Raw genomic sequence first — 14,106 nt, forward strand, 5'->3', positions numbered from 1 at the left:
TGGAGTGACAGAGTTGACTGAACGGGAGGCTGAAATCAGCCTGACTGGAAGGAAGTGTCAAAAGCACCCTATTGTGACTGGTCCAGAGGCTCCATGCATCCTTGGCATAGACTACCTCAAGAGAGGGTACTTCAAAGACCCAAAAGGGTACTGATGGGTTTTTGGTATTGCTGCTTTGGAGACAGTGGAGATTAAGCAGCTGTCTACCTTGCCTGGTCTCTCAGAGGATCTTTCTGTTGTGGGTTTGGTGAAGGTTGAAGAACAAGTGCCAATCATGACCACAACAGTGCACTGATGGCAATATTGCTCCAACCGAGACTCCCTGATTCCCATCCATAGGCTGATCTGCAGACTGGAGAGCCAAGGAGTGATCAGTAGGACCCACTCACCCTTTAATAGCCCCCTGTGACCAGTGCAAAAGTCTAGCGGAGAGTGGAGACTAACAGTAGACTATCGTGGCCTGAATGAAGTCACACCACCATTGAGTGCTGCCGTACTGGACATGCTAGAACTTCAGTATGAGCTGGAGTCAAAGGCAGCCAAGTGGTATGCCACAACTGATACTGCCAATGCATTTTTCTCAATTTCTTTGGCTGCCAGAGTACAGGCCACAGTTCACTTTTACTTGGAGAGGCATCCAGTACATGTGGAACTGACTGCCCCAGGGGTGGAAACACAGCCCTACCATTTGTCACGGACTGATCCAGACTGCACTGGAACAGGGACAAGCTCCAGAACACCTGCAATACATTGATGACATTATCATGTGGGGTGATACAGTGGAAGAAGTTTTTGAGAAAGGGAGGAAAGTAATCCAAATCCTGCTGAAAGCCGGTTTTGCCATAAAATGGAGTAAGGTCAAGCGACCTGCACAGGAGATTCAATTTTGGGGAATAAAATGGCAGGATGGACGTTGTCAGATCCCCACAGCTGTGATCAAAAAGATAACAGCAATTTCTTCACCAACTAGTAAGAAAGAAACACAAGCTTTCTTGGGTGCTGTGGGGCTCTGGAGAATGCACATCCCAAATTACAGTTCAATTGTAAGCCCTCTCTATCATGTGACTCAGGAGAAGAATGATTTTAAATGGGGCCCTGAGCAACAGCAAGCCTTTGAGCAAATTAAACGTGAGATAGTTCATGCAGTAGCCCTTGGACCTGTCCAGACCGGGCCAGATGTAAAAAATGTACTGTACACTGCAGCTGGGGAGAACGGTCCTACCTGGAGCCTCTGGCAGAAAGCTCCAGGGAAGACTCAAGGTCGATGCCTCGGCTTTTGGAGTTGGGGATATAAAGGATCTGAGGCCAGCTATACCCCAACTGAGAAAGAGATACTGGCAGCCTATGAAGGGGTTTGAGCTGCTTCGGAAGTGATTGGCACTGAAGCACAGCTCCTCCTGGCACCCCGGCTGCCCGTGCTGGGCTGGATGTTCAAAGGCAGGGTCTCCTCTACACATCATGCAACTGATGCTACATGAAGTAATTGGGCTGCACTAATTACACATCGAACTCAAATAGGAAATCCCAGTCATCCAGGAATTCTAGAAGTCATCATGGACTGCCCAGAGGGCAAAGATTTCAGAATGTCACCAAAGGAGGAAGTGATGCATGCTGAAGAGGCCCCACCATATAATCATCTGTCAGAAAGTGAAAAGCAGTATGCCTTGTTTACTGATGGGTCTTGCCGTATTGTGGGAAACCATCGGAGATGGAAGGCAGCTGTATGGAGTCCCCAGCGAGAAGCTGCAGAAACTGCTGCAGGAGAGGGTGAATCAAGTCAGTTTGCAGAGGTGAAAGCCATCCAGCTGGCCCTGGACATTGCTGAACGAGAAAAGTGGCCAGTACTTTATCTCTATACTGACTCATGGATGGTGGCAAATGCCCTGTGGGGGTGTTTGAAGCAATGGAAGCAGAGCAACTGGCAACGCAGAGGTAAACCCATCTGGACTGCTGCACTGTGGAAAGATATCGCTGCCCAGGTACAGAACCTGGTGGTGAAGGCACGTCATGTAGATGCCCATGTACCCAAGAGTTGGCCCACTGAGGAACACCAGACCAACCAACAAGTGGATAAAGCTGTTAATATTGAAGTGGCTCAGATGGGCTTAGATTGGCAACATAAGGGTGAATTATTTTTGGCCTGGTGGGCCCAAGACAGTTTAGGCCATCAGGGCAGAGATGCAACAGAGATGGGCTCGTGATCGAGGGGTGCACTTAACAATGGGCACTATTGCCCAGGTTATTCATGAGTGTGAAACATGTGCTGCAATTAAGCAAGCTAAACAGTTAAAACCTCTTTGGTATGGAGGATGATGGCTGAAGTACAAATACGGGGAGGCCTCGCAGATTGATTATATCACACTCCCACCAACCTGCCAAGGCAAGCACCGTGTGCTTACCATGGTGGAGGCAACCACTGGATAGCTGGAAACATACGCTGTGCCCCATGCCACTGCCCGGAACACTATCCTGGGCCTTGAGAATCAGATTTTGTGGTGACACAGCACCCCAGAGAGAATTGAGTCAGACAATGGGACTCATTTCTGGAATAACCTGATCGGTATTTGGGCCAAAGAGCATGGCATTGAGTGGGTATATCACATCCCCTACCATGCACCAGCCTCTGGGAAAATCAAACAGTACAATGGGCTGTTAAAAACTACACTGAGAGCAATGGGTGGGGGAACTTTCAAGCATTGGGATACACACTTACCAAAGGCCACCTGGTTGGTCAACACCAGAGGATCTGCCAATAGGGCTGGCCTGGCGCACTCAGAACCTTTATGTACTGTAGAAAGGGTGCACATAAGGAATTTGCTGGGGAAGACAATCTGGGTTATTCCTGCTTCAGATAAAGGCAAGCCCACTCATGGGATTGCTTTTGCTCAGGGACCCGGATATACTTGGGTAATGTGGGAAGATAGGGAAGTCCGATGTGTACCTCAAGGGGATTTGATTTTAGGGGAGAACAGCCAATGAACTCAATTATATGCTGTTGCCCGCTACGTAGCAATTTTATAGCCCACCAGCTAGATGTCTTCAGGTCACCAGTGACTGGCTCTGACTTCCCTCCAACCATCATCCCAAAAAAGAATGAACTTTAACGAAACCAGAGGAGCTCAGCAGTGACCAGACGAGTTCTGCGATGTCATCAGCAAGCAACAACCCCACACTGCACACTGTCTCTCCTGCTCTGAAAGACTGTTACAAGAGACGGAGCCTGACATCATGAACCAGATGAACTCAGCAGCTTTATAGGGATTGGTCCATGGACTAAGGAATGGTATCTCTCTCTTTGTGTGTGTGTTTATGTATATATATATGTATGTATATATATATGAGACAAGAATGATGGTATTGCAAAATGTGGGATCTGAGCATGACATGAATGGTATGGAATAAGGGGTGGATACTGTCCTGGGTTCAGCAGTAGCAGTCATTTTTCTCCTTCTTAGTAGTTGGTGCAGTGCTGTGGTTTTGACTTTCAGTCTGGGAACAGCACTGATAACACCAATGTTTTCAGTTGTTGCTGAATAATGTTTACTCTGACCAAGGACTTTCTGAGGCTTAAGCTCTGCCAGGGAGGAGGGGAAGCTGGGAGGAAGCAGAGACAGGACAACTGACCCAAACTGACCAGAGAGGTATTCCATACCACAGCACACCATGCCCACTGTATAAACTGGGGGCAGTTACCTGGAAGGACTAGATCGCTGCTCAGGTCTGGCTGGGTATCAGTCAGCAGGTGGTGAGTGGTTTTATTCTCTTACCTTGTTATTTCCCTTATCATTATTATTATTGGTGGTAGCAGCAATGGTTTGTGTTATACCTTAGTTACTGGACTGTTCTTATCTCAACCCATGGGAGTTACATTCTTTCAATTCTCCCCCCATCCCTCTGGGATTAGGGGGAGGAAAGGCAGGGAGTGAGTGAGTGGCTGCGTGGTTCTGAGTTACTGGCTGGGCTTAAACCATAACAGTTAGAAAAAGTTATGGAGTGGTGTTCTACTGGTGTCTGTCTTTATGACAGGTTAGAGAGTTGTGAGTTGTACTGCTTTGTACCTCATAGACTGGCTAGGGAAGCTCAGTCTGGACCTGTATCTTATTTTAATGTAAAGAAAGTGGTCATTACCATAGTTGGAGTACCATGTTTTCCAGTCGCAGTAGGACCACAAAATACCAATATTCCCTACTTTTATGTTTTCTTCTTCTACTTTTTAGCAGAGCCTGATCACTGTAGCTGCTGTGGGTAGCTAAAGTTAATTGATATTTACCCTCCTCCCTGAGAACTTTAAAATTGCTACTGCATAGTGATGGGAGAATTTCTAGCAGTCAGAGCAGCTGATGGAACTTTCCTTTGGAGTTGCCATAGAAAAAAAACAGGTCAAGATAGCTAAAAAGCCACATGACAGTCTCCGTATACCAGCTTTCAACCAAATATTGTTCTGTTTAGGCAAACTCAGTTCTCACAGTTGAAATTGTGCTAGCTGATACCATGTCAGTATTTGGTCCATTATAGAAGGATCAAAAAAGATTGTCATCCCGCTTTATATAGGATAAATCCCTGTTCCCAGTTCTGATAAAAGCTCCTGCCGAAACCAACGGAAGAGGAGGACGTGCATCTAAAAGGGGAATCTGTCACTGTTCCAAGTACATTTACATAATGCTATCTCAGCTGAACTAACAAAGAGTGCTCAAGCTTGATCTACGGTTAGATCTAACCTTTAAAAGGCAAGTCCCATATCTATAATTGTTACTGCAATTATGTTCTTGATTAGCATATACAGTTTCTCTAGTGTTATATGCTGACTATATACATGATCTCAAAATGGTCATGTAATATGTAATACTCAACATAAATCTACAACTGTATATAATGTGTGTGATCTAGTTATGCAGTTGTGCATGGTCACAAACTGTGGTGCATACAGGAATGTGGCTCTCCTAATAGAAAACAGATCTATACATTTTGTCTGCCTGCATGTGATTGCTCAGTACAAATTTTCATTGGAATAGTTAAAATCATCTGAGTGAAATCACTTAAAGTTTTCTTTGTTCATATGATTTGTTCTTTGCACACAGATTGATAGGTTCTGTAAAATTCATAGATAAAGTCACACGGGAGTCTTTAGTGTTGTGAGTGAGAGCACATTATGCTGAGTTGAGCAGGCTGAGGTCCAACAACTGATGTGTGCCAGAGTCCTCCTGTGGGCTCGTGAGAGACAGTTCTGCAGTTCCAGTCATCCTCAGTTGTCCATTAGGTACCGGTGTCAGCTACAGTAGCTGTGAAACATGGAATACATGCTGATATTTTTGGTGTTAACAATGTATGCATAACCGATAATTTATTTTTGAGAGAGATCATTTAAGATGATATAACCAGTGAAATCAGTGGAATTAGGTTGTGAATTAATGGGAAAAGGACTTTGCTCAAGGAGGTGGAGTATTATGACAAAAACTAGGCTAAGAACCCTACTTCAGACCTAAAGTCTATAGGTGCCTTAGCCTGGTGTTCCCGGGGGGGGGGGGGGGGGGGGGGGGGGGGGTGGCATTAGCCTTTTTTAGGACATAGAAGATATGAGTGGTCTGGTGGCTTCATTTGTATGTTCTTGAGAGCAAGCAGAGGTGTGTGTGGATGACTGAGACCACAGATTCTGTTTTCTGGTCTTCATAAAACACCCTAGAGGTAGAAGATTGAAAATTGGGTCCCATGGTTACAGTGTGGGTAGTGTTTGTCTGTTTCATACTATAAAGCAATCAAATAGAAATAGACTGAGATAAACTTGATTTCCTAATACATAAGTCGGTTAAGACCTTGAGAGGCAAATCTGACAAGTTTTCCTAGAGTAAGATTCAAAGTCTGAGTTAGATTTTAACAGTGCATGTGCTTATTTTCAGTTCCCATAACAGCATTTCTAAGTAACGTAGCCTATATTTAATACTTAAATTAGAAAGAATAAAACTTAATCCATGGTATCTTTAATCTTATCTGGCAGTAAGCATAACTTTTATAAGCAAGTGCTCTATCCACCTATTCAAAAATGTGTAGCGCTGTTAATTTTCCAGTAGAACGTGGATGCGTCTTGGGTAGTAGAGAAATAGTCCATGCAAAGCAGTCTGTCCTTCAGGAACTGGCAGGGCTATTTGCAGGGTGGATGGATGTAATTTTCAGGATGCCAGTTAATACCATGTGAGCTGTGGCGGCAGGAGCTTTGCACCCTTTGCCAGTATCAGTCAGGAGCTCTGACACACTCATGGAAATGAATCTCCATTAGTGAGAGAACAGCAAAATCAAACCATCTGTAGTGTGTTGAAATAGCAGTCTTTATGTGATAGCACTACAGTCACAATTTGCCTCCCTTTTGCCAAAGCGAGGTGATTTTACACCACTTTGCCATTTGTAGGCAGTATTTCACAACTGCTCTTCTTCCTTAGTTTGTACCAATTGAGAAAGCTATGTTAATTGCTCTTTTAACCTGTACGGGTGACTATAGCAGAGACATACTTGAATGTTCACATTTTATGAATCTCATGCTAGGCTGTACTCTGCTTGCATGTGTGGTGTGGGACTTGGTTACAGCTTACACATGGAGTATCACCATTTAATTTTCCTGACTTTTATATTGAAAGTTGTTAGAGAAGTAACTTCTTAGTAATGTAACTTTTGCTATCATGTTTCTGTGTTGTTTTCAGGAAAAAAAGAATAGTTAAATAGTAAAGAAAATGGAGTGAACCCTTAGCAAGTGTAACTTATTTTCTAGATAATACAAGTCTACTATTTCTCCTTCTCTTTCTTCAGTTAGAAAAAGAATGAGAAAAGATATTGTAAATGAAGCCACTCCCCACAACTGGACTGCCTATGTTCATTGATGCAAGGACAAAATTTGGATTTTGTCGTAAAGCACTTGAATAATATACAAAACCATCTAAACTTTATTAAACTGTAATATAGTATCACCTTTGAGCATAGGATAGATAGAAATAATACTAAAACAAAGACTTTCCCCCCCCCCCCCCCCGTAAAGTTACAAGTGCCTGCAAATTCAGGCATGAAAAAATTTAGTTTCTGTTTTAGGAATATAGAACTATGATTAAATTCATTGGAGTTAGTGTATCCACTCATGTGCTGCAAACTGCAGATTTACAGCTACTTCATAATGTTGAAAGACAAATTGATTGCCAGTTGTATTCCTTTTGAACTAATATTATGCTGTATCTGATGTTTAGCATAGTTTTTGCTCAGCCATCTCATTAAATAAATGCCTTTCTTTTGCTGTAGTGAAATGTATAAGCAACTCTCGCTTGAAATTGGAAATTTAAGGAAGAGTGTTCAAGTTCTCACAGATACATAACAATTTTGTTGGGAAAACAATATAGACAGTGTCAAAAACATAGGACTTCATCTGACTGAAGGCAAGGTATTGTTTTAGGCTTCACTAGAGTTATCTTCAGTCTCTACCCTGCTTGCACTGAAGAAAGTCCCTACCTTCATTTTACCCTGCCTTACCTCATTGTGCTTTGCTTAATATCCTTTACAAGCCTGAATTCTAGCAACTTATACTTTCAGTTCTTGGTCTCTAGGTTGTCTAGGACTAGGTTGTCAAGAAAAACTGTTTCTGTTTATTTGTCTTTTTTTTAAGACTACTATTCTAGCCACCATTCTGGAGTCTTCCTCTCCAAGGCTTTTATCTTTGTGGGATCTAATGTCTCACTTTCACATCTTTTACTTTAAAAAGTACTTATTTCAGTACTTTTTACTACTTTTTACTTATTTCAGTGCTTTTTACTAATTTTAATTCTTTGCAGTTAGACCTCCATGCTTATGTTTTACTCCTTTGACTAGCTTTCTTATGAGACTGTCTTTTTAAAAGTTCTAAGTCTTAGTCATACAAATGCTTGCTCATCCTTTAAATGAATTTAATCATATATCACAGTATTTTTATAATTGGCTCTTCTGTACTGTTTTTCTTGGTTACCAAAACCAAATCTACAATAACTTACATCCTGTCGTTTCACTGGCAACCGTATTAATTTGTCCTCTATGACTAAGGGAAATGACAAGGTGCTGTTTAGTTCTATGATTATTACTGGTTGTTTCCAAGCCTGTACCTAGGATGCTGATCTTCCCTAATAAAACAGTTCCTAGTAGTATTTGTCTGTGGTAATGTTTCAGTTTGATTCATAGCTGAATCTGACCTGTGGGATTGATAACCATGATTGATTCTTGTAATTATCCTATGCAGCTTCTTTTCCATCTTTTCCCGGAATAAGTTGAAACTACTGAGAGCATGTTAGTTTCTCAATACCATTTTACAGATGTTGAGTTGAATATGTAACAAAACTAGCAGTTCAAGGACGTGAAAGTTACTTAGGCAAGGGGGAACAACTGAAGGTTTTAGGAAAAAAAAAAAAAAGACATTAAATGAGAAAACGGCAATGGCAGCAAAGCCATCATTAGAGAACAATTTGAGAGCCTAGTAGCTTTGAATGGTTCTTTGAACAAGCTGTTTTTTGTGTTGCCTATAGAGGCAATTCAGGGTATTTTGCCCATAACACTGGTGTCCAGGTTCACACCACAGTTACTCACTGCAGTTACTTTGTAACCCACTCTACATGTTGTTGGTCATGAAGTGTTCCAAGTATAAGCGGGAAGCAGAGTGGGTGGGAAATGGACGGAAATGATTACGGTATACAGCAGAATAGAGAGTAAGCGGCCATTTTAGCAGTGTAGAAAGAGCAGAAATATATTTGTAGCCTGGGAGGCAACCCTGTAAGAATTACTTCATTAATTGCGAAGTTTTTGCAAGGGTGAGGTTAGTATTTCAAGAGTTCTGGTCCCGGTTTGTTTGAGCAATTCTGATTTGTCCATTCAACTTCCCCTTGCTGCCCATCTGGGTTATTTTCATCACACTATTATGTAATGTTCCAAATGCTCTGTTAAACACCTGCCATCATCTTCTGTTCAAGTGGCTACTTTGTGTCAGAAGAGAAATTATTCAGCTGTACAAAAATTCTGTCATGTCTGATATGCTCCCACTTGACATAGTATGTAAAAGTCAAACATTATTCATTTCTAGCAACTTGTACAGGTTCCTTTTTCCTTGCCATTGACTCTTAAGCACATTCATCATGGGCTGTTTTCTCTAACCCTTCTGTTTCAGAATGACTATCGCAAGCTGTCTATGCAGTGCAAGGATTTTGTGGTGGGTGTTCTTGACCTCTGCCGAGACTCAGAAGAAGTGGAGGCCATTCTGAACGGGGATTTAAACTCCGAACCAGTTGAAGCGCAGAGACACAGAGCATCACTGAGCCGTGTGAAGCTGGCCATTAAGTATGAAGTCAAAAAGGTAATGTCCTCATAGCAAGTGCTTTCAGACAGTGTAATCAGAATGCAGTGTTACCTCATTATCCCATGGGTGTTATGGACCGGCGGTCAGATGCATTAATGAGACATAGTGTACGTAACCAAGATTCTCACAAGGCTGAAGTGGACTACAGCAAAGGAGTTGTTTAGTCTATTTTCTGCAGCTGAGAATTGGCAGGAGATTTTAATGACATAAATCAGCTGGGCTAGTAAGGTGACACACAGTTGGTCAGATCCTTCTCCTGAGTAATCCAAAAGAAGACGTTTTAGTGTGACCATGTTTTCACTCAGTGAAAGCAAGCATGAGTCTTGTTGCCGGTCTGTGTGATGATACCTAATCCAAAGAGAAGGCTGTATTGGCGAAAGTATTGGTTTCAACCAATGAAAAGATCTGGTCTGTTCATTATTTCTTTTTATTATCTTTGCTTTCTAACTGAATTGGACAAGTAAATTGTGGGAAGTAAGTCTTGCAGCTATCTACTAGCATTTTTATCATCAGAAATGTTTGTTTGTTTGTTTGTGGTGAGGTTTTTGGGTGGTTTGTTTTTTTTTTTTATTTTTTTAAAGAAAGGTCTTTTAATACTTTGAAAAAGGAAGAGTACATCTAAGTTCTCTCTAAGTATATCATTTTTTGATTTATTTTAAAGTATGACAGTAAGTCATATAGTTTATTTGCAGCTGTATGGTTTTAGTGAGAAATCCTACATGATTTACCAGAGTGTTTCTTTAAGATGTATTTTAAAATTCGGTCCTGGAAATGTATGGAAGATATTTGTGGCTAATCAATTTGTAGTTAATTAATTGATTTCAGTTCTTCATCTTTGCACCTGTATTCATCAATGTTTTGTAAAGTACAATGTGGTTTTGGTTAATGCCTCTCACGGTAATTTTTAATTACTTGTTATCTTGTGAATGAATGTTATGTGTTGAAAAGTGTAGCTGTGTATCACACACTGGACATATCCATTAATCATGGAAATTCCCAATATATCGGCACATTTTTCTCTTCAAGATCCCACTACTCTAGCACAGAAAATAGTTAATACTGTGTCATACTGTGGGAGGACTCAAGAAATACAGCAATGCCTATGCATTATTTTCAGCTACCTGTTTACATGGTTAGCATCTTTTCCATTCTTAACAGCCATTAGGTTCACCATCTCCACAAGATGTGTCTTGTGTCTCTCAGAACGAATAACACTGCCTTCTGTGGCCACCTATTGAGTCAATCTGCCATATAAAATGAATTGAAAGCAGTCTGCCAGAACAACTGGGACATACTGATGTTTATTATGTCCCCAACAGATGGTTAACAAAAATCGTGAATGCATATCCTAAACAGCAAAACACTTTTTCCAGTGTAGAATTGGTTTAGAGCAGATAAGTGCATATTAATTACCAAAATTAAAGGTAAATATATACAAGTATTAAATTAATTAAAAATAATAAAACAGGGAGAGAATCAAAGTTTATGAGCATGTTATCATACCTAAATAACACATGAATTATTTATGCTATTGCATTTTAATATGTACCAAACCCTTGCAGAGACTTATGTCTCTGCTTTCTTTCTGAAGACTGTAATTTTCTTCTAAGAGGTCGTGGTCACTGATGGAATCCATTCCTGAACAAAGGATCACACAAGTCTGTTAAGAGTAACAATAATCTATGTAGTAAAAAAAAAAACAACAACAATTCCATGTAGCAAATTTGTTCTCTCCTCTTGCAAGAGATTAAGTATTTGTATATAAACTCAAGGTTTTGGCTCCAATTTGTGACAAATACAGTTCAGAACCTGTAAGACTAATGATCTTGGTGCAAAGAAATAAATAGATGGTGCACAGTTGTTACCATATTCATGCATATGCTGCTCCCTATAAATGGCCATGTCAGGGTCCAATTGGAGAAAACCCCAGTGCCGGACCCTGTTTCAGTTCATGATCCAAAGAGTGAAATTAAGATGCTAACAAGGTCAAGTACCATAATTGACCAGTTGGTTTATTAGGAAAGGGCAATTATTACAAAAAAGGGAAATTATTGTAATAAAGGGGATAGTGATAGGACAGATTGGAAAAAAGGCAGAAAATGAAGCAAGGATTCAGGGTGCAGGGGGAGAGAGAAAGTCACCACCATGGATCCAGCAGTGTCCCAAGGATCCATTGCCACCATCAGTGGTGAGAGTTCTTCAGGATTCATAGTCGGTATTGGAGCAATGTCCCTCAAGAGTCCATCGGAGGTGGGTGGCCTTGTGGAGGCGTCCTTCTGGAGTCATTTCCTTGAAGGTACCCTGTGGAGTGTGTCTTCTGGAGTTGCCATCATAGCAGTGTCTCATGGAGGGTGTCCCTCAGGGTCCGTAGTAGTCAGAGGAAAGTGTCCTCACAGAGGTGTCCTTCTGGAGTCATCCTCATGGCCTCATGGCAGTGGCTCCCTGGTGATGTCTCTCTTGGTGATTACCTTTTCCCCCTTTTAGAATGACTTGAGTGGAGTACCTCTGTTCTTCCTGTCATGTATTACACTTTCCTGGTGGACCGGTTTCCCTGCTCTTGCAGCCAACTTTTCAACTGCATGCCTGCGGCAATTCTTGGGCTTTGGGTAGCAGTTCCTCACATCAATCCTCTAGGTAATGGATGGAAGAGGTTTAGCTCTTTCCCACTCATCCCTCAGGCAATGGATGGTGGAATCCCAGTTCAATTCCTCACACCCTTTTCCCAGGCAATGGATATTGGAGTCTAATCTCAACTCCTCCCACCCATCTCTGAACAAAAGATAGGTGGAATTCCATCTCAGCTTTCTCAGGCCAATCTTTGAGACAATGTACAGTGGAGTCTGATTTCAGATCAGTCTCTCACAGGCCATTAAAGAGGGCATGGCAAGGACTGAGCCAGGAAATGTCTCTGCCATGGTGGTCCTTTGATGCTGGGGTCAGCTCTGTTACAACTGTGGCAGATTCTAGCGATATTTTGACTGCAGAACAGATTCAAATGTGGGAACTCCACTCAGAATGTTTTCAACCCTATAGCTGTAGGAAGCAGACAAGGATGTGGCTTACGTTTCTTACCTTTCAGTATTTCTACCTGGGTTTCTGAGTCAGCTACGTTAAGGTCAGTTTGCTGTTACAGACAGCACAGCCAAACAGAACTACAGGTCCATGAAATGGTTAATGAGCCATATGCCCTTTTCAGAGGGAGAAGAGAGAGGAAAAAACAAATGACAAGTGAGCATGCGTGCTCACAAGTTCACTGCTAGGGAAACGGGAAATTTTAATTCCATTAGTAATGAAACTCTTGCACTTACTATCTTAGTCACTGCATTAAAGTGTAGCCCACCTTGTAAGCAGGATATAATTTTGAAGCTAAGGTTCAGACTGAAAGTGCAGTCCCAATAGCGAAGGACTAAGGGAATTAATAAATAGAATGGGGGGAATAAAAGGAGGGGCAAAAAACTAACCAACCAATCAAAACAAAAACCCCCAAACAAACAAAAACCCCCAAACAAACAAAAAGAAACAGCACCCCTCTTTCTTCCTTCCCCTCCCTTCTCCCCCCCGAGAAACTAGTTAGAACAAGCAGGCTCATGCAGTATGCTGAATTGCTGCAGCAGTAGTGCTTTCAGTATTGTATTTTAACTCTGTCCTTAGGTTGTCAACCAAATTACAGAGAAGTGCTGATGCTGCCAAGTTCTGCATTTCTTGCCGAAATAAAAATCAAAATGGAATTTCCAAGTGAGTTTGAGCAAAATCACAGAATTTAATTTTCAAACATTGAAGTTTTGAATCAATAGATAACAAAGAAGATTCAAAATTCTCTTTCTACATTGTATGTTTGTGTACCAAAGTATGCCAGGATCTCTTCCTGCTAGGTCTGAACTCAGTCATTAGGGTGTTAAGAATAAATAACATTATGATCACTCTTAGTCATAAAAATATTTACATACTGATGACTTGGTTTACAGTCATGAAATGTGAAGTGTTATAGCCAATTATGCCCAGAAAGGCAGCATAACTAAGAATTAGAGCTTTTAGTGACTAGATACTGTCCTTCTGCATCCTTGTTGTTCACTGGGGTTTTGATTGGATCCTAAAATGTTAAATAAATGTGATCATGAGTTCAACATATGTAAGTAAGAAACCGCATGGAAAGTAGGATGAGAGAAGAGAAATGCAGAAGGAACAAGGTTGTACGATGGTGTGATTCGTAGGTGAAATAGGATGTGAACCTACTGTCTTTGGAGGAGATGAAGCTGGGGGGAAAGACAGATACACAAGGCAGGGAAACAGCTAGGGGAAAACTGTTGCTGAAAATAAGGATAGTGTAATCATAAATTCAAGTATTTCAGTGAGCTGAAGAGAAGGATGAATTTCAGTGCTTTTATGGATGAAAGAAGTGACATAAATTTCTCTGAGGGCTTGGAAGTGGTGCATATTGTGCAGTTGCCAACAGTTAAATAAGTTGCTAAGATCTCTAGAGCTGTTAGACTTAGTGCCAGGTATCTTGCCATATCCACTGGCATCTTATTCACGAACTTCTCCATTTTCTGGGGAAAATTATAGCACAGGCAGATCTTCTCTTGCTGTCAGATCAAAATGTTGATAAACCAGGAGGAATAAACCAGCACACGTTGGATGAGATATGCAAGAAGGCCTGAGGGCTGATTTATACCCCTAGGCAAGCTACCTTAAATCTCCTTTGCTGTTTCTTACTATTGCTTCTGGTAACAGGAACAACGATGTGGGTGTTTCTTCTTTTT

The 14,106-nt window shown here is 41.4% G+C and overlaps 1 protein-coding gene across 3 annotated transcripts in view; it reads left to right on the forward strand.

The window, feature by feature from the left end:
• TRPC3 (transient receptor potential cation channel subfamily C member 3) overlaps positions 1-14,106 on the forward strand; it is a 43,542-nt gene that overhangs the window by 15,072 nt on the left and 14,364 nt on the right. For all 3 annotated transcript variants that reach the window (XM_062627600.1, XM_062627601.1, XM_062627602.1), the window contains exon 3: positions 9,158-9,343. In XM_062627600.1, the coding sequence (XP_062483584.1) occupies positions 9,158-9,343 (186 nt within the window). The remainder of the gene's footprint in view (positions 1-9,157; positions 9,344-14,106) is intronic.

Source organism: Pezoporus occidentalis, unplaced genomic scaffold (genome assembly GCF_034315485.1).
Source record: "Pezoporus occidentalis ecotype Australia unplaced genomic scaffold, CSIRO_AGI_Poc_V1 ctg303, whole genome shotgun sequence".
NCBI classification, from domain to species: Eukaryota; Metazoa; Chordata; class Aves; order Psittaciformes; family Psittacidae; genus Pezoporus; species Pezoporus occidentalis.